The 27,593-nt window shown below is 36.5% G+C and overlaps 1 protein-coding gene across 2 annotated transcripts in view; it reads right to left on the bottom strand.

Moving 5' to 3' along the window:
- Positions 1 to 27,593, bottom strand: part of LRP1B (LDL receptor related protein 1B) — a 1,782,191-nt gene that overhangs the window by 774,835 nt on the left and 979,763 nt on the right. For both annotated transcript variants that reach the window (XM_080670835.1, XM_080670834.1), the window contains exons 8-11: positions 17,767 to 17,989; positions 14,402 to 14,573; positions 11,672 to 11,815; positions 6,026 to 6,262 (exon numbers count right to left, since the gene is read on the bottom strand). In XM_080670835.1, the coding sequence (XP_080526961.1) occupies positions 6,026 to 6,262; positions 11,672 to 11,815; positions 14,402 to 14,573; positions 17,767 to 17,989 (776 nt within the window). The remainder of the gene's footprint in view (positions 1 to 6,025; positions 6,263 to 11,671; positions 11,816 to 14,401; positions 14,574 to 17,766; positions 17,990 to 27,593) is intronic.

Below are 27,593 nucleotides of genomic sequence, written 5' to 3'. Positions count from 1 at the left end.
AAATTAAGACTAGGTGATATTAAAGTCAGATTTAAAAAAAACCAACCTAGGGTCATAAGGTGAGTGAAAATACTATTTCTTGCCACCTTTATGTTTAAATGAATTTCAGAATAGTCTTCCTGTTGTTTTTCTCCTATCTCCTTTCCAGGTATCATTTGGACCACAGCCGAATGTCTATTAGAACATAGACATCTCCCAATTTGCTTGATGGTTCTTGCAGAATCACAAGCAATAACAACTCGCTGTGACACTTGTAATGGCTTTGATTAGAAGCCAAAATTATGAGGGCAAAGTGTATCAAATTGTGAGAAAAAAATCCTCATATTTTACAATCAACTTGATTAGAATTGTTTTCGCAACTCATGGATGCCTCAACCAGATCAATAGTGTAAAGGGAATACAATGGCAAGAGGGAAGAATTTTAGATTTTTTTGGAGACAGATGTTGTGGTTTCATAATCCCTACCATTTAAATTCGCAAGGTGGTAGGAAGGACAATGGAGAGATATTTTCACTTAAACTCTAGTGATAAAGCTTTCATGGGATCTCAAAGAGATCTTTGAATGGAGTTCTCTAAAGCTGGTTTTTCCTAATGCACAAAACCTCTGAGAAAGTACCACACCTGAAAAAGCTAACGTGGACTCCGTGGCAGAATAGCCATGATTGATTTGCACTGTTTCTGCATTTTCATAGTTTATCACATTTAGGAGGTTTTTCAATGAACCTTTGAGCTAAAATAAATAAATAAATAAATAAATAAATAAATAAATAAATAAATAAATAAATAAATAAATAATAAAAAAGTCCAAGAATAATGGAGATGGGTCTTTTATTTAAATGTTGTGTTTTATTTTATAGAAAAGACTGAGCTGACACAAGTGTCTAAGATATTGTTTTATTTGCAAATAAAATCTTTATTGTTTTTTTTTAAGAGAGAGAGGAAGGGAGAGGGGAGAGAGATAGAACATCAATGAGAGAGAAACGTCATCAATCAGCTGCCTCCTGCACGCCCCCTACTGGGGATCGAGCTTGCAACCTGGGCATGTGCTCTGACCAGGAATCGAACCTGTGAAGTCCTGGTTCATAGGTTGACACTCAACCACAGAGCCACGCTAGCCAGGCTGCAGATAAAATCTTTATAGTCTTGTACTTCAAACCACACAAATTTATCTAAGACTGAGAATTTCTACAAAACTTAAAGAATTATTTGTCAAACTAGGCATTGTCTCTCAGTCTTCAGGTTGAACTGTAGATACTCTAGCTCAGTGGTCGGCAAACTGCGGCTCGCGAGCCGCAGTTTGCCGCTCTGTTGACTAATGAGTTTGCTGACCACTGCTCTAGCTAAATGAGTGAATGCACAGAGAACTTGATCTTTCAGATTCCAAGAATCACAAATTATAATTTGCCAAATATAAGTTCTGTTTTGACATGTTAATCTTGTGTCATAATATCTATCACTATTCTCCTTACTGGTAAGAAAAAAGATAAACTAATAAAATACATTAATGTCCCTTGTGTAGGAATATCAAAATGGTAACATATTTCATGTGTGAAAATCTCAAAATATTCTCATAACCGTCAAACTGCCAAAGCGAAACTATACAAATTTTCCTGGAAGTCAAGCTGCTATGAGAATTGATCTCTGTTGCCTTGGTGGAGTGCAAAAATCAGCCAATGTCACTGATAAGATATGGTTGTCAAAGTTAGGATTATTAGCCAGACCATTCAGACACATCACTGGAACTGACACTTTTTAAAAAGAAACCAAGAATCCTTCAAATTATATTTCAGTCCCTCTTGAAAATGTTTAATCAAAATTAGAGCAATCCAAAAGTATCTACTGCTTAGAATATGCAAGTTCATTGTCCTAAAATTGTCAAGTCCCTACTATCTGATGTCACATCACAGAGAAAAGTAGGCACATAGCCTCTGCCACATTCAATGTAAAGTACAAATCTTAACTCTAATTGAACAAAAAAAAAAGACAAAACAGGAGTGTTTTTTTCATTTTAGCACATCATTTGTCACTCGTGGAAACTGTACTTTTTATCAGTAAAGGTTTGACTTCAATTGAACCTGAGGTGAGTGAAAAATCTCTTTATGTGGCCCGCATTTCCTTTAAAAGATAGCAGACCACCACTTTTTACCCATCATGCTGTAAATAATGTTTGCCTGTCTCTCTGCTTTTATTTTCTCTCCTTCTCTCTGATTCATTCTGCACTCCACTACCAGACTGATGATCCTAAAATATCATTTGATTCACATTATTCTTTGGATTAAAAGTACTTCCTGTCTCTTACCTCTTCAGGATTTTTATCCAAGACCCTTCATTTCACATTTAAGGTCTATTATTTCACCACCTTTCACTTTTCACATCTACTCTGTCACTGTTACCTGTAAACAAACCTCCTGTGGTAATGAGTTCAATGTTCCCCTCATGCTCTTTCTGGAGAATGTGCTTTTGCTTTGTTTTGTTTTCATGGAATGTTCTTCCCTCCTCCTTAACATTCTTCTTTTTCAGATCTAGTCAAAACAACATCTCCACAAAAAGTTCGCTGGGAATACTCCCATAAAGACTTCTCTTCCTCCCTGTGATTTCTCCTTACCTGGATGTTCTTAATTCATCATATATTTCTTTGGGCCATCTTTGAACGTATTAATTAAAGTAAACGCTTCAAATCCTTTACAGTTTCTGTGCACTTACATTATCCCCAAAAGTAGACCATGGGTTTCCTGAAGGCAGTGGCCATTTCCTAAATCTTTTTAATCAACTTTGATAGCACAGTATCCTTCATAAAATAAGGTTACAATTATTGTTCCCTAAATCAAGGATTTCTAAAGTATTTTAGAAGTAGACTATATATGAGGAAACTGAGCTCTAAAATCTTTAATTAACATGATTATGTGACTAGCAGCCTATCAAAGGTTTGGTTTGCTGTATTATTAAAAATCTTTTCTACTTATACCAAAGTTATATTATTTTTGTTTCTTAATTGGTTGTTACTAAGCCAAGTAATGCATGAAATCCACTGACTTTAATAAAATTTGTTTATATATGTGTGTATGTATATATATACATATATATGATTACATATGTGTACATATGTGTAAATAACAATAGGCATAAACAACTAAAGTTTCTTTACACATTCTGATATTTCAAGGGAAACTCCAAAGAACTGAATTTTAATGATTTATAAAGAAACAATATTCAAGAATTGTTATGACAATGGGGATATTAATATTTTTAATGCACTTTGAGTGACATGATCAATATTCTAGTAAGAATCAAATATTACAAAAGTCTCTGATGTCCTATTAAAATATTATCTTCTGCCACATCCTATGTAATAATAGAGGAATATGCAAATTATCTGGGACACCATCATGGGTAACTACCCGCAGGAGTGGGTGAGTGTGGCTGCGTGCCACTCAAGGCCGGGGGACTTATGGCTGCGTCAAATAAAATAAAATGCGTTCACATGCCCTAAAGCACAAACATCCCAGCAGATAATTCAATGCAGGTTATTGTGTAATCACAATGATTACACAATAAATCACAATGATTACACAATATTGATTACACAATAAATTTATTTTCACCAAAAAAATAACATCTTCATTTAAAGATGCCCCAGTAAGGCTGCTGAGGCTTTCATCTGTCCCTTTCTACACCGAAGATGACAGGGTTCAAGGAGGAAGGGCTCCAGTTTCGTTTTCTCAGCACCCAGCTAGGAGGCCTCCCTGGGGCGGCTCTCCCCGCCGAGCCCTGCGCAGGATGCATGCTCCACTCCGGCCAGGGAGTCCCGAAGGGAGGCGGAGCAAAGTGCTTTCCCTCTGGGACCCCACTCTCCCTGGGAGTCCGGCGGAGGACGCTCTCCCTGGGAATGCAGAAATCTGCCTCTCGGGGCGACGGTGAGCCGTGGAGAGGGCCACCTACCCATGCAAATGTGTACGCTGGCGGAGGCCCCCAGCTGCCACAGTTGAAGTCATCCTCAGTGGAGGACCGGGGGTAGTGGGAATCGGAGTCGGCCATGTCGGCAATGGAACCCCAGCTCCCTGCCTAATGACTAGAGCACATGGAACTCAAAGGTCCTCGGTCACTTCCTGAGCAGCAGTCAGCCCCGACCAGGGATTGAATCCGAAACCTAAGTAGGTGCCCTGACCGAATGGAACCCAAACCTTTGCTGTGGCAGAGGAGCTCCGACCCACAGCAGGGGCCAGGGCATGCCAGAGGGTTTTGTTGAGGGGCCCTGACAGGCAGCACCCAGCGCAGTGGGTTAGAACCTTCTCCTGATACAGTAAGGTTGCGGGTTGGATCCCTGGTCAGGGCACAGACAAGAAGTAACCAAAGAGAGCATCATAAGTGGAACAACACCCTGGTGTTTCTCTCGCTCCCTTCCCCTCTCTAAAATAATCTATCAATAAAAATTAAAATAAAAACTAAACCTTCTGGCTTACAGAGTTGCTAAAACAGAAAGTAAAGCCCCATCCCTTCCTGTTCATTCAACAAATACTTCATATACTACTTCAATAATCACACTGGGGATGGGTGTTTGTTTGTTTGTTTGTTTGTTTGGGTTAATCTTCACCTGAGGACATTTTTGCATTGATATTTATTTTATTTTATTATTTTTTTTACAGAGAGTGGAAGGGAGGGAGAAAGACAGAAACTAATGTGAGAGATATCAATTGGTTGCCTCTTGCTGAATCCCCGACCAGGGCCCCGGATTGAGCCTGCAACCCAGGGATGTGCCCTTGATTGGAATCCAACCCGGTACCCTTTGGTTCACCTGCAGAAGCACTATCCACTGAACCAAACCAGCATTTTTTTTTCTTTTTAAGTCCTCCTCTAAGGATATGTTTTTTTCATTGATTCTAGAGAGAAAGGAAGGGAGAGGGAAAGAGAAAGAGAAACATTGATCAGTTGCCCAAGCAATCCCACAGGGATGGAACCCACAACCTGTGTATGTGCCCTCACCTGGAATCGAACCCATGACCCTTTGGTGCATGGGAGGACATTCTAACTACTGATCCACACTGACCAGGGCCTAAAGGTACATTAAAAAAATTTTTTTTTTCAGATATGCCCTGGTTGGAGTCTCAATCTGTACACCAAAGGATTTCCTGTTGGATTCTAGGTTAGGGCACATACTTAGGTTTAGGTTAGATCCCAGTGGGTCAGCAGGTGCAGAGGCAGCCTACTGGTAATTCTTTGTCACATGGATGTTTCTTTCTCTAAAAATCAATTTTAAATACATCCTCAGGTGAGAATTAAAAATATATATACTATATATTTAAAACTTTTTCAGATCTAAAATTTTATTTGGTTCTTTTTTAAATTTTATTTTTCATTTACAGTTCACATTCGATATCCTATCCTATATAATAAAACCCTAATATGCAAATTGACCGAACGGTGGAATGACTGGTTGCTATGAACTGACCACCAGGGGGCAGACGCTCAACGTAGGAGCTGCCCCCTGGTGGTCAGTGTGCTCCCACAGGGGGAGCGCCGCTCAGCCAGAGGCCGAGGTTAAGGCTGGCGAATGCAACAGCGGTGGCCGGAATCTCCGCAGCAGCATTAAGGAGCAGCAAGCTGAGCAGTAGGGAGCAGCAAGCAGGTGGGCGGTAAGGAGCAAGGGATCCCAGACTGTGAGAGGGCATAGGCTAGGCTGAGGGACCCCACCCCACCCCCAATGCATGAATTTTGTGCACCGGGCCTCTAGTAGAACTATAAACAAATAATAGTAAATTTATGTTTTTCCATGAAAGTGGATACATAGCTCAATTTAATTCCTGTGATATTTAAATATAGTGGATAATTGCAAGTTCAACTTTATACTGAAGGTTTTAATATGCTAGTATGTGAAAAATATGTAGAAATAATATTACCGAAGACAAATTAATACGTATTTTTAAATCAACGGTTCTGGTTAAAGTTAGCTTGACATACATTGTATTTGTCCCTTCAAAGTACTTTATCTCTGGGCAGTTTAACGTTAATGTTACACATTGTCACTTACCATCTTTCAGGATGGTTTCTCGCTCTGTGCCATCGATCTTCTGCCGGCCAATTAGGAAACTGGTGGTGTCAGCAAAGTAGATATAATTGGTTTCTGCATGAAAATCTAAAGCTCGAGGGTTTACCAGATTTTCTATGGGGATCATGTATTCATCAGCTATCTTGGTATTCAAGTCCATTCCTCTAACAATTCCTGGGCGTCCTTTCCCATAAAAAAGAAACAACTCATTCTTGGGTCCTGCAGAATGAAGATTACAAACATAAACAACTGATGCTGCCTAATCTTCTTTACACTGCATAATGCCACTGTTTAATTAACTGGCACAATTAGCATTTTTAAAATTCAATACCAAAAATTAAACTCTAAAATATGCCAAATGTATCTTGATGCAAGAAGGCCAGCTCATTGCATTACTTTAATTAAAACAGAAATTACTTCCATGAATGGGTTATATTTTATATTATAAATTACTTCTGTGAATGGGTTTTGTGTGTTTTTTTGTTTGTTTGTTTTTTTGGTCTGTGTCAGTATAGCAAAACAACAACAACAACATGAAAGATCACTGGAAAACTTGTAACTGTAAAACGGACATTTATCAAAACATTTAATTTTACAATTCATTATAATTTATCTAACATGTTTTGCAGATACCAATTATAGAATCCATTATGTTTGACAATGCTAACACTTCAGAATAGATAAAACACTCTCCCCCACCCCTCAGAGTTAGCATCTGCAAACTGTCAGAGGCAAACAAAAGTCTTGCACAGCATCACATACTTGCATGTGAATGTGACAGTTATTTAATCATGTGATTTATATTTTTAAGAAATGAAATCAAATGCCAGTTACAGCATCACGTTTTTCTTCGCATCTTAATTAATATGTTAGAGGTTGATGCCAATAACTCTGATGTGCAACACAACCCTTATCAAAAACAAAAGAAAACAAAAACAAAAGCCCAAGACAGAACTGCCTCCTGGGTTAAAATGCCAAAATCAAGTTAGCTTTTTGTAGAGTGAACTAACTCCTTCAGACTTTTATATAAAAACATATGCAAGATTCTCCAATTGCTAGGGCACCCTACACTTAATTTAGTCTATATTATTTTAAAGGAATTACTTCATATGAAATAGAAAACCTACTGTTTTATTTTAAAATGGAGGATAGAAATGACTCAATTATATTTGAATAACCAGACCATGAGATTTTTAGTAAAATGTCTAAATTATAGAAAATTTGAAAAATAGAAAAACCAATAACACATAAACACACCTTCAGTATAAACTATATTATAATTCTCTATATTTTCTTTCTACTTTTAATTAATGTTATTGAATATTAACATATGTAAGCAAATCTTATAACATATATATAGAATAAAAATAAAACAAATCTCATGTACCTAGCACATATCTTAAGAATATTCCCAGAACATGGGAAGACATGCACATACCCCAATTCTATCCCAGAGACATTAATAGCCTGATTATTGAGTTCATAATGTATTTTGTAAAAGTTTTAGACAAATGTATTTATTTCCCTAGAGTAGATTATTTAACTTTACATGTTTGAATTGTATGTGTGAATTATCCTATAAATTAATTTTATTCTTCTTGCATTCTTGATATTCATCCATGGTTGTAGTCATTGTTTATTCATTTTCACTGCTGTATTCTATTCCTTTGTGTGACTATTTCAGATTTAATTTATCTAGCTAGTTTTCTAATGCACACTTATATAGAAGGAGACACTCCATTTTTATATGCTATTTTGGTTATTATATCTTAGTATTAAAATTATGTTCTATGTTGATTCTTTTTTTTAAAAATATATTTTTATTGATTTTTTACAGAGAGGAAGGGGGAAGGATAGAGAGTTAGAAACATCGATGAGAGAGAAACATCGATCAGCTGCCTCCCGCACACCCCCTACTGGGGATGTGCCCGCAACCAAGGTACATGCCCTTGACCGGAATCGAACCCAGGACCCTTGAGTCCGCAGGCCGACGCTCTATCCACTGAGCCAAACCGGTTTTGGCAGATTCTTTATTTTAAGACTTACATTCTTTCAGTATGATCAGTATAATACATAATAATTTGCCAAACCACTCCCAAGTTGATTTATCTTTTTTATTAATATAATAATACTGAGATAAGCATCTTTTTCAACCTACTAGTTTATATATTTCCTTAGATGATCTCTTAGCATACATTTCCAGAAATCAAATTACTGGGTAAAGAATATTTACATTCTTCTTCCTCATTGTCCTCCAAGTCTCTCAGTGTCTGAGCATATTTTAAATAATGTATTATATTATTTAAAAGTAGTGCATATTAATTTGAAAATTAATAGTCTTGAGTATTTTCTACCAACTTTATATGCATACTTTTCTTTAATAAAATATATATTTATCATATGTGTATTTTAGTACCTAATTTTTAAAAATTTAATCATATTTTGTTGCATCATTAAAGAGTCTTCACATCATTCATTCCAATGGCAGCATTTTGTTTGCTACTAGAGAGTCAATATAACAAGTCAGCTACTGTTAGAAATTTAGATTGTTTCTGAATTTGTATTATTATTATAAATACACTTAAATAAACTTCTTCAGTCAAAAATGGGATAACTTGTTAAAGTGTAGTAAAAGGATAGTATTAGGTTTACATTTTTTTTAATGTATTGACGTCTTTATAATAGTTATAACAATTTCCAATTCTATTATCGATGCATAAGAAGGCTGGTTTACTCATACTCATTCTTTCTAACATTTATTTTTCCTTTTATTTTTAATAGATGTTTTAACTGGTAATTGGTAAACTTTGTATTTTATTGATTTAATGTATGTGTGTGTGTGTGTACCTGTGTGTATGTATATTTTAAATAAGAATGGTAACTCTTTTCCCTTGTTTTCCTAAATCACTTTTTGCAGTCTTTCAATACCTACTTTAAAGTTTTTTTCTACTGTGTTTTCCTGTAGTGTAGGCAACTTAAAACTGAAAATAGCATTTCACAGACGGTTATATAGTCATGGTTCTGGTTTTAAGTACCCCAAAACATATGTATGAGCTGAGGTTTGGAATATGGAAATGAGGCAATTTTTTGCTGCATCTGTTGGTGTTCATCCAATGGAGGACTTGAGTTTTTCCACACTGACCTTCTCCGTTTGTGTATATCAAAAGGCAAGGAAAAGGGTGTGTTTTGCTTTGTTTACCAGTAGGGTACTATTGGTTGTTACGTTTCTGGAGCTAACAGTTGTGGTGCAAGCTTCCTGACTCCTGATTCTCAGCTCAAAGGATGTGTTTCTAAAGTTACCATTGCACTTGGTGGCATCCTGATGCGCTAGCTTCAGATTTTGGCAGATGTTCCAGCTTTAAGCCAGGTTAGTTTGATGATGGTTTTTGAGGAATGTTCTGAATTCTAGAATCTGCTGCTTCAGGCTTTTTAATAAGTTTGTAAGCACCTGTTTGCATCTGACACTCTGTGTTTAAAATATCTAGGACTGTTTCTTTTCATATAAATGTTCCCTGATTGACACTAAAATAGGGGTCATTGAAACTTATGCAACTCTGATCTTATACTTCTCCCTCAAAATGTGTGCATATATGTGTATGATTTAATTTTACATGAGATGCCATAACTCCCCAAGTGGTAATCAGGACAGTTTAAAGGATGGTTTTACAGACACGTATACACACACACACACACACACACACACACACAACTTCTATCTTCAGACTTCTGACACAGACCCTCAATTTTCCAGAGGATTTACTGAACATGAGATCTGTCATCTGTACATATGCAACATTTTATATACAATTAGAAATAAAAACAAAATACTAAAATGCACATGTTTTATAACCATTGAACCTCTTGGTTCTCAATTTAAAAGTATTGCCTGACCGGTGTGGCTTGGTGGTTGATCGTCTACCTATGAACCAGGAGGTCACGGTTGGTTTCCCAGTCAGGGCACGTGCCCAGGTTGTAGGTTCAATCCCCAGTGTGGGGTGTGCAGGAGGCAGATGATCAATGATTCTCTCTCATCATTGATGTTTCTGTCTCTCTTTCCCTCTCCCTTCTTCTCTAAAATCAATAGAAATATATATATATATATATATATATATATATATATTTTAAAGTACTAGTACTACTAATTCTGTTTGTACTTAAAATTATAACCACTTTAGTGGTCTCATTTCATAGTCCTCAGCAAGCACATGACAACAAAACAGAAAATACGGCAGGACAGTGACCAAAGAGAGACAACTGATAGAAATAAAAAGCCTTGCTATGACAAAATGAAGACAAATGGACATTATAAAAAGCAGTCATCATACCTTTAAAAATTATGGTATTTGGGGACATTTAAAGAGTAATAGTCTCCACGTAGACACCATTTCTAAAAGGGCTATTCTACTATATATAATATAAAGACCCACAAATAAAGACAACTAATTTCTGTGCAACAATTGAAACTTAAAAAAGTCATTTATAAAAAATAGCTTATTTAAATAAAGATTAACTAAATTGCTCTAGCTGCCGAAACCGGTTTGGCTCAGTGGATAGAGCGTCGGCCTGCGGACTCAAGGGTCCCAGGTTCGATTCCGGTCAGGGGCATGTACTGTGGTTGCGGGCACATCCCCAGTGGGGAGTGTGCAGGAGGCAGCTGATCGATGTTTCTCTCTCATCGATGTTTCTAGCTCTCTGTCCCTCTCCCTTCCTCTCTGTAAAATATCAATAAAATATATTTAAAAAAAAAAAAAAAGCCAAAACCGGTTTGGCTCAGTGGATAGAGCGTCAGCCTGCGGACTGAAGGGTCCCGGGTTCGATTCCGGTCAGGGGCATGTGACTTGGTTGCGGGCACATCCCCAGTGGGAGGTGTGCAGGAGGCAGCTGATCGATGTTTCTCTCTCATCGATGTTTCTGACTATATCCCTCTTCCTTCCTCTCTGTGGAAAACCAATAAAATATAAAAAAAAAAAATTGCTCTAGCATATTTCAAGAATAAAATGAAGATATATCTATTAGAAGCTTTTAAATAAAATTATAAAAAATATGAATTAGCAAAGCTCCATTTACCTGGAACATTAAATAATAAAATTAATCTCACTTCCCAATGATACTATAAATAATGTGAAGCACTGCTTTGTGTAAATTTCTGTTGGCCTAACCAACACATCTCTTACTAGTAGAAGCATCTTATTTTTTGTTTTACTAGTAGAAGCATCTTGGTTCAGATAAGAGAAAATCTGGTCAACCAATGATTTGCGCTTACTAGACCATAAACATTCTTTAAGGAATAAAGGAAAGGGTCTTCCTAAAAGTCTTTCCTAAAGTATATTTCCAGGACATCCATAAATTTAGTCACTCTACAGCCCAGTTAGTTTTCTCATTCACATTGTCAAACACACACACACACACACACACACACACACACACACACACACACACACACATTCACAAGCACATGCACAAAACCACTCAATACTGATTTTGAGAAAATTGACTGCCACATATTTGCAGGCAGATTTCACTTAATGAAGTCTCATGTTATTATTGATGTTGATGCTGCTAATTAATAATAAAAACCCTATTCTGTAGCAGTAGCTGTTGGCAAAATGTTTGATTTTGACAACATACTTTTGCATGACCTGCCATCACTTCCCAAGTTGAAGCCAGTCCTGCAGCGACAGGTCCGTGTTTTGTAGCTGCTGCTGAGCAGACAGATGTGCGAACATCCCCCTGGCATTCCATATGGATCCACTTCACATGCATGGCTTCTGACTACAACAAATAGAAATAGTACACTTGAAATTCTCCAAAGACAAGATAATTATGTGCATCAGTATGTGGAATTTTTTTACAGTATAAGAAGAAGAATCCTAGCCAAAAAAAAAAACAAAAAAAAAACTAAAACAAAACAAAACAAAAACACATACCCAAATACCAAACTATTTAGTACCAGAATCAATTAGAAAGAGATAGGGATTTGCAAAAATCCTCCTTTGACTACATTTAAAAAATAATTCTGAGATATAATATGCTATTATATTAAACTGTTTATATGTAAGCAAAATTAAACTATTTTGGTGCATGCTTGTTGTACTTTTAAAAAATACGTACATTTATATAAATAAAAAGGTATGGTAAAAGTATCCCAGTTAGGTTGTTAAGTAGAAAAAGGATTTCTTTATAATAACCCATAATTATCTAACCTAAACTAAAGGTAATTCAGTGATTATCTTTACGGAAGCCATTGCCATTTTGAGAACTCTCTTACAAAATGAATTTTGGTGTGTGTGTGTGTGTGTGTACTTGAAATTGGCAAAAGGAGGAGGCTGGGTTTGCATGTGGAGATTGAGGAGTAGAAGGTCATTTTATAAGTGTTGAAGTTCGAGAATAAGAAAAAAGAACAGAAAAATTACCATATGGAAAGGATGAGAAACAGAATGATGAGCCAAAGAAAAAGGGCTGTATTAGGAAAATATCAGTAAGATTTTATATATTATTGTAATTATACTGATATTTTTGAGCATCAGTTACTTGAAATTGCAATGAATAACATGGCAATTTTCTTTTCACAATAAAACTGCTATACTTTTAGAAATTGTGCCATAATTTTTTGTAGTCACCCAATCTTTTCAATGGGACTTCCTCTGACGATTCAATATCAAATTGTAAACTAGCCCTATCCCTGACACTCCTTATCATCCTTATGATGATAATTTAATTTTTCTCATATGTTAATGTTCAGATAATTATAAATTATTGTTAATTTGAAGCACACAAAGATGGTGTAAAGTTTGGGTGGTGGCCTTTGTATTTACATTATTCTATACTAGAGGCCCAGTCCACGGGATTCGTGCACTGGTGGGGGGCGTGGCCTGCGGGGATAGGCCCACTGTGGGAGTGCCGCTCATCTCTGTCTGCCGAGCGGCTGTGGACCCACCCTCTGAGCGGCTGCTCCCTGGTTCAGCATCTTCCATGGAGCTGGAGCACTTGCCTCTACAGGGGACCCTGTTGGGGCAGGGCCCAGGGACAATAGCACTGAGTAGGCCTCAGTCCCATGGCAGCCATGAACCCGCCTCCCAGCCTCCAGGGTTAGCTCTGCAAGCCCTGCAGCAGCACTCTCCAGCCTGCGGGAATCCAGAGGAGGTGGCAGGGAGTGAGGAGGAGCCTGGGGCAAGGAGGCAATGATTGCAGCCCGGGTTCCTGCCCATTGGCCCAGGGTTCGCAGTGGGAGCAGCCACTCATCCCGGTCAGTTGAATGGCACTCTCACTGTGGGAGCACACTGACCACTAGGGGGCAGCTCCTGCATTGAGCGTCTGCCCCTGGTGGTCAGTGCGCATCATAGCGACTGGTCGACCAGTCATTCTGGTCGTTCTGCCATTCGGTCACTGGGCTTTTATTATATAGGATGTGATTTAGCCTAAATTGTATTCATGAATAAGTATCACTAACCTACTATGCAAAATAACTAGTTTGTGTTTTTGACAAATACGTAGAAACACTGTAGTCTAGTCATTAAAAATTATCCTATATAATAAAAGGCTAATATGCAAATCGACCAAACTGCAGATCGACCAGTCACTATGACACGCACTGACCACCAGAGATGACGCGCACTGAACACCAGAGGGCAGATGCTCAATGCTGGAGCTGCCCCCTGGTGGTCGGTGTGCCCCCACAGGGGGAGTACCACTCAGCCAGAAGTCCTGAGCCGGGCTCATGGATGGCAAGAGCAGCCGCAGTGGCAGGAGCCTCTCCTGCCTCCACGGCAGCACTAAGGAAGTCCGACTGCCAGCTTAGCCTGCTCCCCGCATCAGACACCCCCCGAGGGCTCCTGGACTGTGAGAGGGCACAGGCCAGGCTGAGGAACTCCCCTCCCTGCCCCCAGTGCATGAATTTCATGCTCCGGGCCTCTAGTTTTTAATAAACATGCATTTAAAAAAATACACCTTAGGATGTTAAGTCAAAAGACCCCAATGATTGCAATAAAACTGAACCAGTACTGTAAGCAAGTCACCTGATTTGAAATTTCTCTCTGAAATAATACTAAAAAGCTCTTAGTATCTTAGCATCTGGGTTTCCTGACTACATGCCTGACGACTGAACGCTCCTTCCTGAATCTAAATCTAGCTCTCATTTTAAATTTATGGTTGTATAAACAAATCACCAGGAACTGAACAATTTGTCATTTAGACTTGAGAAGGGAGCTCTATTCCATTGTGTCAAGCAGACATGTACACTTTTGTTAATCAAAACAGAGAATTTATGATTTATCCACTTTAGCATAATACAAAGGCACAAGGACCATAACTCCATTCAATTCACCATTATGAAGGCTATGAAGAAGTCTGGCATCTTACCTATAGGTTGAGTTCTTTTGTGATAGATTCGGAGTCCTCGAGCATTTTCCATTTTAATGAATGAATGCATATCTGTGGCATTAAATCGGTTTATCCTTATGATATTGAAGTTATCAGAAATGGTTGCATATAAATAGTCTTCAAACACAGTTATGCCATAAAATTGTCTGACCTATAAAGAGGGACAAAAATAACTAGATTTTTAATTATGCTGCTTTCAACTTCAAAGAAAAACAGATTTCTATTTACTAGTCTGAACAATTCCCTTAGTAGCAGAGTCACACCATATTATTGTTCATTTACTCTCAAAAAATTCAACATTGTACTAATTTAAAAAAATTACTCTGAGAATAAAACATGCAGTAGTGGATAAAGCAGTTACAAATGCACGGGAGAAAATTTTATTCATGTTTCATTAAGAAAACATGTTCAGTAGCTCCTTTTCGAAAGCTAGCAAGAACCAAACCTTTAAGTATATTCATTAATATGCATATGGTACTGTTATAAAATTGGAGGTACTTTTATGGGCTTTTTGCTCATATAGACATGGATATGTAGAATCTTCAAAACATAGCTCTGTCTGTGAAAGAACTAATTCTAAAGTACTTTAAAAAATGCATTTTGTAAATTAAAAATCCCATTTAAAAAAATCCCAAGTTACAATTAGACTAATACTTGCCCAGCATGGAAAATAATGATAAATCACATATTTGGAATAATTGTAAATAAAATGTCATCATTTCACTAAGAAATCACATTCTTTCTAAAGCCTATTCATAATAGAAATGGAACTATTTGGCCGAAACCGGTTTGGCTCAGTGGATAGAGCATCAGCCTGCGGACTGAGGGGTCCCGGGTTCAATTCCGGTCAAGGGCATGTACCTTGGTTGCGGGCACATCCCCAGTGGGAGGTGTGCAGGAGGCAGCTGATCGATGTTTCTCTCTCATCGATGTTTCTAGCTCTCTATCCCTCTCCCTTCCTCTCTGTAAAATATCAATAAAATATATTTAAAAAAAAGAAATGGAACTATTTGTTTGAAAGTAACAATGTTTATTGCTATCCATGACACTTTAGTACTCTTTGGCAAAGGTCATGGAGATTGTGGAGAAGAATAGAAATCTTGAAGTCAAGGAACATTTCCGGTAAAACAGAAATAATGACTATACTGGTTTTCCCATTAAAGGCACATGCTAGGCCTTTGGGTATTCCTTGTGTTACACTTAAATTAAAATGATTCTCGTTCAGGATATGGTAGAGCTGTCAATTGATTTTCTGTAGAAATTTTGATAAAAAAGCATTTGTCACTATACTTTGGTAATATATTGTGTTTTGGAGCACTTTTGGTATAGATTTATAGTTAAGAGAACTTGAGAAACTATGTATGGTTTGACTAAAAATATTTATAGAACATATTACAATTTTTTTTCTATTTTAATCAGGAAATCTTGTTTCTAGTAGTTCTGTATTTTAAGCAAAATCATTTCATTTTGTTATCTCAGGCATCTATGACTCATCATTACTATTTCTGATCTTCTCATGTGAGATATGATTAGAAGAAGATTACATGTTGTTTTTATACCATATCTCATTTCTTCATGTCTAGGCTAAAAGTGAAAGAGTAGAATTAATGGGTTGAATCATTCAATGTTAAAGCGCAAATAATCACTTTTTTTTTTGTTAGGGTAAGTTTGTGTGTGTTTGTGTTGCATGCATGTATATACTAATATATTTTCAATACAGCTGATGTCATATTAACTAAATATACCTATGGCCCAATTTTGCTCAGGGAATTTTTTTTCTATAAACATTACAAACTAGCTGAACTCTTCCATTACCACCAATCTCATGCATGTTTGGCTCAAAATTTGGGGCCAGTCATCTAGGAGTGTATAGTTGTGATATACTCACATTACACTCTACATAATTGACAATCCACATCCCAGGAGAGAAAGCATGACTACCTAGGGGGCATTTGAATTGGTCAGAGTAGAAAACATGTTCACATAGTAAGATCCAGTTTTACTCACTGTCTCCCTGCCTGCCTTCAGAAGGGTCTGTTCCCTATAAAGTAAGTACATTGCTGCCTGCTCTGCTAACTACCCCCAGTAGAGGTGGGAGGAGTTTAGAGTGGTGAATAGACCATTCTTCCTACAGCCCAAATTCTTCAAAAATGTATCTGTTGGATTACATAGTGGCCAACTAACTTATATGTTGGATTACTTAGTGGCAGACCAGCAAAACCAGACAATACAAAGGAAAAAATAAATAGATAATAAAAATTTCAGACATTAAAAAACTGTTTAGTCATGGGGAAAATAATTTGAATTCCTTATCCTTGTTTAAAAATTTAAATACATATAGGTAAAAAAGAAGGTCCATCATAACCATTTTAGGACAGTTGAAGATAAGAAATATCTGGCCTCAACTCTAATATTGGAAACTTTATCTATATATATATATTTACCACCCTGATTAGTGCATTTGTTTATTTTCCAAGGAAAAAGAAAGAATTTCATTGTCAAAAGTTAATTAGAAAGGAAAAGTAACTTTAAGGGATAATTACAGAATATTCTTGCTTTGCATTGTGAAAGAAAAAGATTCATTTTGATAGAATAAGATTCTCACATGAAATTAGTGCAATAAGTGAGGTAAAATTGAATTTGAAAAGCTCTACTACTGAATAAGGCTCATTTCAATTTAGAGATTTCCTGTGAGGTGTTTACTGACTGTTATTTGAAAAAATAATCTTGTAATCCAGCAAGGGAGAAACTATACAGTTTTTACTACCTGTATAATTTTTGAATTCTGTAAAAATTTTGAATTCTGTGAAAATTTCTTTCAAAATTTTTACAAAAATCTCATTTTAGGAAGTAATGAATATACCAGAAGGAAAGATTTAATTCAACCAATTAAAGTAATACTTTTGTAAGCAGGCGTTTACTTTTGTTAGCAAAATATCTCCAATGAGACATGGAACAAATCATAGTTCATTTTTTTATAAATAAACTACTTAAATTAGTGTTTAGTAAGTAGGCCACAACATCTGTCATATTTTAGTATTTTCCTTTCTTACTAGTCTAGCATTTTTGTTTTTATTTGGTGTTCCTGTTTTATTTGTGTTGTTTTTGTTTTGTTTTGTGTGCTTTGCTTTTAATACAGGGAAGGAAAGAATGAGAGGCATATCCAATATATAGAATGCACTGTGAAAAGAACATTCTCCCATCTAGGAAATACATCATAATTTTTATGACCCATTGCAGCTTGACTTCATAAGGGATTTTCAACATTGAGATTTTAGGCCTTCTTAATGTGATACCATGCATTTTATTACTTTAGCTGTATTTTCTAACAAGATTATACTTACTTGTCTGCCTTGAATAATAGTATGTCTGTTTTTTCCTTGGTAGTCCACAACTTCCACATAGTCCAAGTAAAGATCTACCCAGTAAACCAATTTGTTGACTAGGTCTAGTGCCAGTGCAGCTGGCTGCTCTGTCTTTGAATCAATTATCCTTGTTCTGTTTATGCCATCCATGTCACATCGCTCCACTTTGGCCACATTTCCGTAGTCAGTAAAGAAAAGTTTTCTGTTGAAAGAAAACTAAATGTTAAAGTCAAGGAGGGATAAAAGTATATTCAATAGAACCATCTGTAAAAAACAGAACTTTTCCTTCTAATTTATTTCACTGGTTACATCTGTTAGCTTCCCATAACCATTTACATATAATATCACTCATAAACAGAGAAATCTGTTAATGAATATTGCGGGGCATAAGGGAGCAGGTTAACCAACAACTGTAAAATTTCTCCAAAACGAATGATTATGGTGGGTTTTTTTTCGTATTAGGGGAAATGTTTCTTTAAGCCTCATAGAGCCCATGCATATACAGCACAGAAGATGCATGCAGCCCATTTGGTACAAGCTTCTGCAGTGAGCCCAGTCACCAGGCTGGGGCATGTGAGCTATCAGGCTTTATCTTCAACTGCTTTTCAAATTGGCTGGTACTGTCTGTCTCCTATAAAAGCTATTATGTGGAGCTCAAAGATACCATGAGTGGTTGTGAATTGCAAACCTGTGATGGGATGAAGCAGATGGAAAAGGCAAATGTGTTGTTTGTAGCAATGGAGATAAAACATAAATAACGCCCCCCAAAACCAATCCCAAATTCTTCCAAATATTCCCCAAACACAAAATTTCATGAAGGAAATGTGGGCCATTTCTCATTTTCTCCTTCTGCATCTAGAAGAAAAAGGCTGAAAAGCATGACCTCTAAGACAGAAAAAAACAAAGAAAGAACACAATTCTTCCATGAAGCACTAACAGTGTCTGTCAAAGGTAAAAATACCTCCAGCACTTGTGTCTAATATTTAATTAGTATTCTCTACGTTTAATAAACACAAATTAATTTCAGTTAGGCTGACAATACTTTAACAAGATTACCTATTCATGAGACTAAATTCCATTTGTAAGTAGAAGATCATTTGCCTTGATGTAAATACAATCTCAAGAATAATCTGATTTACAGTGACTGGGCAATATTAAGATTACCTAGAGTTAGTTTTTGGTTTCTTTTCTCAACATCCTTGTATTATCTAACAATATGGGGCACCTTTCAAGCTTAAAAGTATTATTGAACTTTAATTTAGCTCTTTCTGCTATGGGAAGCTTTGACTACTTGTTAACCATTAATGCACACTGTTCTGTGATAGTAAGAGCCAGGTTTTATCATGAGTATATATTTCACCTAATGTTCTTGAAAGATCAATTTATCACAATAAGTTAAACATTATTTTTCAAGTGACATTCCATTCAGGTGAAGAGCTTCCTATTCTAGTGAGAAGTAAAAGAACATATGGTGCTGTTTTATTGTCATGCTAAATGCTCAAACCTCTGTTCCTGAGCATCTCTCTCTCTCTCTCTCTCTCTCTCTCTCTCTCTCTCTCTCTCTCTCTCTTCCTGCTTCCATTTTACATCTCCTCTTTATTGATTTGCTTTTAGCTATCTCAAGTCAAGTTGCTATAAGGAGTACCCAGTTTCTCTCTCCCTTTCTGTAGAATACTGCCCAGTATTCCTGTTATCTGAGGCTCTCTCACCCTATACCAAATGCATCTTCTTTTATAATTTTCTCTTTTAACTTGTCCATTTCACAGAACTGAAAAATGCTGATGTGCAGGTAGCCTGGCTTTGGACATGGAGCGCTGGAGGCTCTGGCACACTATGTTTAGTGTGATATATACATACATATAGAGATAGATTAGATAGATAGATAGATAGATAGATAGATAGATAGATAGATAGATAGATGATAGATAGATATCGATATGAAGCAGGTGATTGTAACTATCTACATGCTGATGAAGAAAAAAGGTGAGCCTGGAGAAAAAGACTTCTCTGAAACATCTTGAGATGACTTAATCAAAGGTGACATCAAAGGAAAATAGAGAAGAATGCCAAGACAAGTTCCATGGAAGCATGCTGTTAGAGAAAAAAAGAACAAATAAGTAAGATCAGAGGTTATGGTCAAAGAAATAACACTGAATCTCATAGAAGTCTAAGAGAGAAAAGTTCCAGGATAAAGGATAGGGTGTCTGGGTCAATCACTTCATAAAATAAAGAGAAAAAAAAAGAATACAGTTTAAATAGATGCCCCTGGATTTTGTTTTCTTAAAATACTAGAAATTGTGGTACTTCTGTTTGAGAATTTTAATTATAGGAGAGTGGACCAGATGATGATGAAGGAGCTCAAGAAAATTTAAATTATTTGGCCAAGATTTTCATTGATATTGACCTACTCTTATAGGAATGATGCAGCGATCCTTGTATGTATCCCAGGTCATAATATAAATGGTTGAATAAGTTTCAACCAAAGTATGGGAAAAAGTATAAATATACAATTAATCAAAATTTTACTGTTTTAATGAAAATAAAATCAAAAGACCAGGAGGACTTTGTGTATGTGAAGTGGCACTGAACTACAAGAAATAATCTCAAGCAAACAGCAGATTAACTAGTGCCCAGTGGATACATAAAATATTTTTACACTAAAATTGAATCTTTACACCAAATTGAACCTTTTCAGACTTCAGGATACTGACTATGATGAGCTCTGTTCACTTATAATTGAAATGCAAGAAATGGAAGAGTTCTCCAAGACAATAGCACTAAAATTGTAATATTGCTAGCATTAAGTACCCATAGTCACATGATTACATAGATATTTCTTTGATTGTTTGAGTTCTATTTAATTTTATTTTAAAATGTCCTACTATAGTTACAGAGAAATGTTCCATTCTCAGGGCATTCTTTAATTGAGGGACTATAGTGAATGACTGCATTATAATTAATAAACAAAAGCTAAAGTTTTAAATTATCTAAATTCTGTATTTCATTTGTAATGAAAGTGTAGCTTGTCTGAAAATTATTCTTTTCTTTCATATAAAATATATTTCCAAATCTGAAAAAAAGTAAATAGTGTTCTGTGAACCCCATTACCTCATTGACCCTTATAATTATCTATATAATAGAAGAAGCAGATTATTTTTTAAATATATTTTTATGGATATTGAGAGGAAGGGAGAAGGAGAGACAGAAACATCAATAATGAGAGAATCATTGATTGGCTGCCTCCTGTGCACCCCGCACTGGAGATTGAGCCCACAACCCAGGCATGTGCCCTGACTGGAAATCGAACTGCCACCTCCCAGTTCATGGGTCGATGCTCAACCACTGAGCCGTGCTGGCCAGGCAGGGGCAGATTATTTTTATTTCACAGATGGAACAGGTTCAAAGTCCACATGGTAAGCCATGGACAAAGCCATAACACAAATGATTCGTCATGTCTTTGTTTTTAAATCATGATTTTGAATAATTTGAAACTTATAGGAAAAGTTGTAAGAGTAGAATAAATGCCCATACCCTTCACCTAGACTCACCAGTTGTTTACCTTATCCCTCTGGCTATTTCTAGTACTGTCTGCACCTCTTGACAGTAAACTGCAGGCATCGTGACCCTTTACACCTAAATACTTCAGGCTGCATCTCCTAATTATAAGAACATTTTCTTGCATAACCACAATACACATATCAAAATCAATACTTTAAACACTGACATAATACATAATTTTTACTCAAATTTTGCCTGTTGACCAATAATGTTCTATATAGTTAAATTTCTTCTTTTTGTTCTGATTCAAAATCCAATCCAACATAATATGTTACATTTAATTGCCTTCTCTCTCTCTCTCTCTCTCTCTCTCTCTCTCTCTCTCTCTGTCTCTCTCTCTCTCTGTCTCTCTCTCTCTCTCTCTCTCTATATATATATATATATATATATATGTGTGTGTGTGTGTGTGTGTGTGTGTGTGTATACATATTCCTTTAATCTTGAACAGAAAGCCTTCCAGTTATTCATGATGTTACCATTTCTAAAGGGTAGATATGAATTGCTTTGAAGAATATTCCTAATTTGAGTTATTTTTTCACAAATAGATTATGTTATGCCTTTTGAACTGAAATGCAATAATTTTGTAATTTATTGTTACTGCCCCTGGGCTTAGAAACCTTAGGTAAGCCTGTGCTGTACCCCAGAAATCCCATAACACAGATGGTAGTTTGGAATCTAATTTATTCTATCTAATTCAGTGTTTTATGAACATTTAACTCTGTTAACTTCTAGGGTCTTCAGTCACCCTTTTAGCATCTCTTCTCCCCAGGATCCAAGTATATCATGTTGCTTCTAGTATAGCAGGGCCCCAAGTGCAACACTCTGCCTGTGGATGGTGAGATCATTCCCAGATCTGTCCCAAGCCCTATCCCCACAGGACTGCAATATTGACATGTCTTCTCTTCCTATTCTCTCCTGTGGCGTCAATTATCTTTTATTCTCTAGCATCAGGGATAAATTAAATTGAGATTGCTATTCTTTTGTTCTTCGCTTATTTTTGAATGTCATTCCATTTGATTCACATTAACAAAAATAAATAAATAAAAATTCAACTATATCCCAACTACTGTCTCCATTTCTAAGATGTTTAATGATCTATATATATAAAAGCCCATTGACCGAATGGCAGAATGACCAGAACAACCAATCAACCAGTTGCTATGACGTGCGTTGAACACCAGGGGCAAGACACCCAACGCAGGAGCTTCCCCCTGGTGGTCAGTGTGCTCCCACAGTGGGAGCGCCGCTTTGCTGACTGGGATGAGCGGCGCTCCCACAGCAGGAGCAGCTGCTCAGAGGGTGGGTCCACAGCCACTCCCCCGACCAGTGCATAAATCTGTGCACCAGGCCTCTAGTGAATTCATAAAGAACAAAAAGACTTCTTCCAAACTTTTAGTTATGTATCCAGTTAACTATTCTTATAATTCAGCATCTATAGTAAATAGTTTATCATTTTGGCTTCCTTATTTCATTAGATATGGGAAACTGGTTTTATCTGACATTTTTGTTGATTATATAAGTAGCCCTGTTTTACTATAGAGATATCAGATTTATACAGTTGAAGATAGTAAGAAACTTTGGGTATTGTTGGCAAACTTGCCTGACATAAATCAAAAGTCACAAAGGGAGCACTCAGAGACAGTGATAGAGCACCACTCCTTCAGTTATGGCTCCCATCATCCCCACACACTAAAGCAAACCAATTCTTACACACACTGACATCTTAAAGTATGTGTTTTTTAAACTGATAAAAATAAGACTTAACTTTTGCTAGAGATATTCATTTTAAATGATGTCCTTTTGTTGTTTTGTACTTTGTCAAAAGGACATAGGTTAATTTAAAAACATCAGAGTCCAGTCCACATCATTTAACTCCAGAGTCAACTCTGGTTTCCTGTCATCATTCTTACTCCTAACATTTTGGATATAGCTTAATGATGAAATTTAGAAACTTTGAGGGTTCTCACTATGAAAGCCCCTACCATTCATTTTAACTGTTTTAAAACAAGGTTACATAAGATTTTGATGAGGAAGTAGATGAGAGAAGAATGAGACATGAAAGTAGGGCGTCATATATTGCCAGATTTTTTTAAAAATCATTATTTGATTAAGGCTTATAAACTCCACATGTTTATTAATCATGTGATGATGTAGATAACTGTATTTATTTACATTTCAGGAAAATATGTGTTTTCCTTAGCAAGAATTGCATTTAAAAGTTTACTTTTAAGTCTTGTTTTTGAAATTAACTTATTATCTAAATAACATCAACAGTAATACAATTGTATTTTTTCTTCCATTGTGTATACAAAAATTAAGCAATAAAGCATTTTTTTTCAAATCATATGGAGTAATTAAAGCATATTCAAAATTAAAGTAATAATATTAAATATTTAGCACTGTAATCCTAAAATGCAATTGCAAATCTGAAAGATTAATCAATCTTTGGAGTAAGAGGTTTAAATTCAAATTATATTAGCTCCCATTACTTAAGGGATGTGCATAATAAACAAACTATTTTTTTCAGTCTAGTCAAGAATGTTCAAGACAGTTACTTACTGATTTTTATTTTGGGGGGTTTTGTTTTCATTGTTTGAAAAATCTCTCTTGAACTTGGTTTTCAGTTCATACATAAACACAGAAAAATTAAACTTGACATACAGACTCTTGCTCTCAGCCAATTATTCTATATTCTGGAATCATTCCTACTAATGATTTCCCTGAAAATGTACATGTATTAGATATGTCAGTCAGTGCAGCTGACCCATTCAACTTCTATATTTCTCTAATCCTGCCCCACCAGTTACTGTTCCTGAGAGGGGCAGCCCTATGTGTCAATATCATCCCTGTCCTTCCTGTTTAGAGATAATTAGACCAATGAGGAACAGATAATACACATGAAACCAGATCATAGTCTGAGCTAAATCACCGGGATCCTTTCTCTCAAAAATCTAACCCCAAACGTGTGGAGCTCAACTAGTGGGAAGTTGTGCTAACATGGTTAAGGAGAGGAGCTGGGATGGGAGTGGGGATGATAAGAGAGGAAGAATACCTGAGCACAGTGCAGATACAGAAGTTGGTTAGAGAGCCATGAGATAAAGATGGAAGAAAGGAACCATGGAGTAGTTAAGTGAGGAATCTACTGCCAATAGCATTCAGAATAAACCCTCACATTCTTAACATTATCAACAATGGTGCGCATGATCTAGTCTCTGTATGATTCCCCTACTCTAATACCTTTGCCATCTAGTGGTATCATTCTATGCTTCTAATACCATGGCCATTTTTCAGTTCCTTAAATAACCCATGTATATTTTTCCATTATGCATTTCACATATCCTGTCCCCCAGTTTAGAATGTAATTTTTGCCATGCTATTTCAATTTGGCTTTAATTTTCAACCGAAATATCAATTACTGTGAAAGACCATTCCTGCTTTTCCAATATCAATTAGATCTTCTCAATATAATCTCATGGCATCTGTATTTTTTATAACATCCTTCTTTATTTTACTTGCATAAAACTGATACAGACACACACTACATCCACCTAAGATATGTTTACTAAGCAGACTATAACCTCCAAGAAAACAAAGGCCATATCTACTTTATTCAGCATTGCATGCTCAGAACCTAGTCATGTGTCTGTCCATGCTCATCTCTCTCTCTCTCTCTCTCTCTCTCTCTCTCTCTCTCTCTCTCTCTCTCTCTCTGTGTGTGTGTGTGTGTGTGTGTGTGTAGGCTCTGGATTGACTTTCTCATACTGGATAATAAAATCTAGGACTCAGACTTGAAATTAAATTAAAGGTGAAACACATATGGATAAGGCCAGTCTAGCATAGGAAAACTGTTAAGGCTCATCAGATAATTGAATTGCTACCCCTTCCTGAGAGAGCTGACCTTTAGACCACTTCACAACAGACATCCCCTTTCACTTAAACCACATTCCACTTGCTAAGACCACATTCCACTTGCTAAGACCATTATCCTTCCCCTTGGGACCTTCCCAGGATCCAGAGCTGCCCAGAGAATTCTCCACCCAGAAAAATCCAGCCTAGAGTCCTTTAAAACCTCTGACTCCCCATCCCTGGGTGCTGGTGCCATTTTGGGGCTCAGCCCATCTGGTATCCAGATGACCTAATAAATTTATAATTCCTTACCACTGTGGCCTCCTGTGCTCCTCCTTCGGTGACCCTAACAAAAACAAGCTAGTTTTCCACATTATCCAACATAGCTCACATGTATTCTACTTTGGACCCAAATTATTATTTAGCTAATAATAAATTATCACTTTGTCTCAGTTTGCATATACCTTACTACCCTTTGGAGAACTTGTGAAAATTTATAATTAATTCATGGTAAGATTTGGTATTCCTTTGTCTGAATAATTTTCTTTTCTTTTCTTTTTTCCTCACCCAAACATCCTCACCCAAGGATATTTTTTTCCATTGATTTCTAGAGAGTGGAAGAGAGGGAGAAGGGAAAGAGAGAGAGACATTGTCATGCAAGAGACACATCGATTGGTTGCCTCCCGCATGTGCCCTGACAGCAGCTGGGGAACCTGCAACTGAGGTACGTGCCCTTGACCAGGATTGGAACCCGAGACCTTTCAGTCTGAGGGCCAACACTCTAACCACTGAGCAAAAATGGCTAGGGCTAATTTTAATGGCAACTTCTCAATATTCATTTCTACTTACCTACATACCATATATCATATTGTAATAGCTCTTGGATGTATTCTTAAGGAGTGTAGACTATCAACATTTAGAATCTAAGAAAACTTTTGCTTCTTTGTTTTCTTTGAAGTAGGATATTTATGAAATCAACATGAATGTTAAAAATACAATACTCTGCCCTGTGGGGAGGATAGGGCTGAAAGAGTTGAGAGAGTAGGTAAGGAGATTCCAGTTTGGTCGTTATGCATTAGGACAGGGGTAGAGATGGGAAAGAGATGAGTCAAGAAATATTTTGGTGTCTGAAGCAACAGAATTTGATAGTTAAGTAAGTGGGGACAAGTATGAGTAGAGAACAGCACTCCAGTATAACTTTCATAAAACATATTTCTTTACTATATTGTACCTTTAGGTTTTCACAGGAAGTCTACCTGTCTTGTGAGATCTCAAGCTGTCATTCTACCTAATACAAAAAAATGAATTTTACAGTTTGGGCATATTACTTTTTATAACCAACGGCAGTACTACTTCAAGGGTCAGTTTGCAAAGGTCAGTACTCAAAATCTCATGCTCAATATACTTGATTCATGTGAAACAGTAGAATATTTGCAGTAATATATTAGATGTCAAAAACTTGCTCTTTGAGATATGCAGAGATGTATAACCTAATTTTCACACTTAAGGACATCCTATTAGTTTATAAATTATTTTTTCTCTAAGCTGAAATAGCACAGATGGCTGTCTCAGAAGCAGCTAAGGTAAGTATCCATGAAGCTGTAGACTGCTGAACAAGTATGGTTCACTGCTATGCTAATTACCAGTTAGCTGAACTATCAATTTCTATTTTAAATACTTTCTAAATACAAGAAAAAAACTATGTGCAGAAAAATAAAACTTTAACTACAGCATAGTTTTCTTGTATATTATTTATTGTTTATACTTGTGTGCACATCTCAGTTTGCTGTTGGAATAGAATGTGCAATGATATTGCAATGATGATAAAATCATATGGTTACACAGATGAAATCACACTATAAAAAAGGAATTTCTTTGTTTGATGTTCACTTTCCTAGCTGTGAAGGGCAGTTATACTTAGAAAAAAATAATGCAAAAGTCCAATAAAGCAATAACTTCTTCATAAGTGGCAATATCCCAATTTCTTGGTTTGGTTTTAAGCAGAAATGCAGGATCAAGGATAGGCTCAGTGAGACTGAGACTGCAGAGGTCAAATGAAGCTGGTGAAAGGAAATAACTATCCTCATTCTGTCAGAAAAAAACGTGTATTTTGTTAATTGTGAGATGTGTCTAGACAGGATTTCTTGACCAGTATGAGCTTCAAGGTTTCCATCAAAAAACAATTGTGTAGGGCTGGACAAACTTGCAGGTACGCCAGTAAATATGTATTGCTATTGGTGCATTTATTTTCACAAGAGAGTTAATACTCAAAAAAGTAAATAGCCATGTTCTAAAATAGTGATTTTTAAACTTTATTGTGCACAATAATCACAGGGGTACTTGCTAAAATCTCCAGTTCCTACAATCACTGTGGTGGGAATTCAGGCAGTACCTAACAAAAC

Source organism: Plecotus auritus (assembly GCF_963455305.1).
Source record: "Plecotus auritus genome assembly, chromosome: 5".
NCBI lineage: Eukaryota > Metazoa > Chordata > Mammalia > Chiroptera > Vespertilionidae > Plecotus > Plecotus auritus.
Note: the sequence above shows the minus strand (reverse complement) of the source record. Positions and strands in the feature narration are given on the sequence as shown.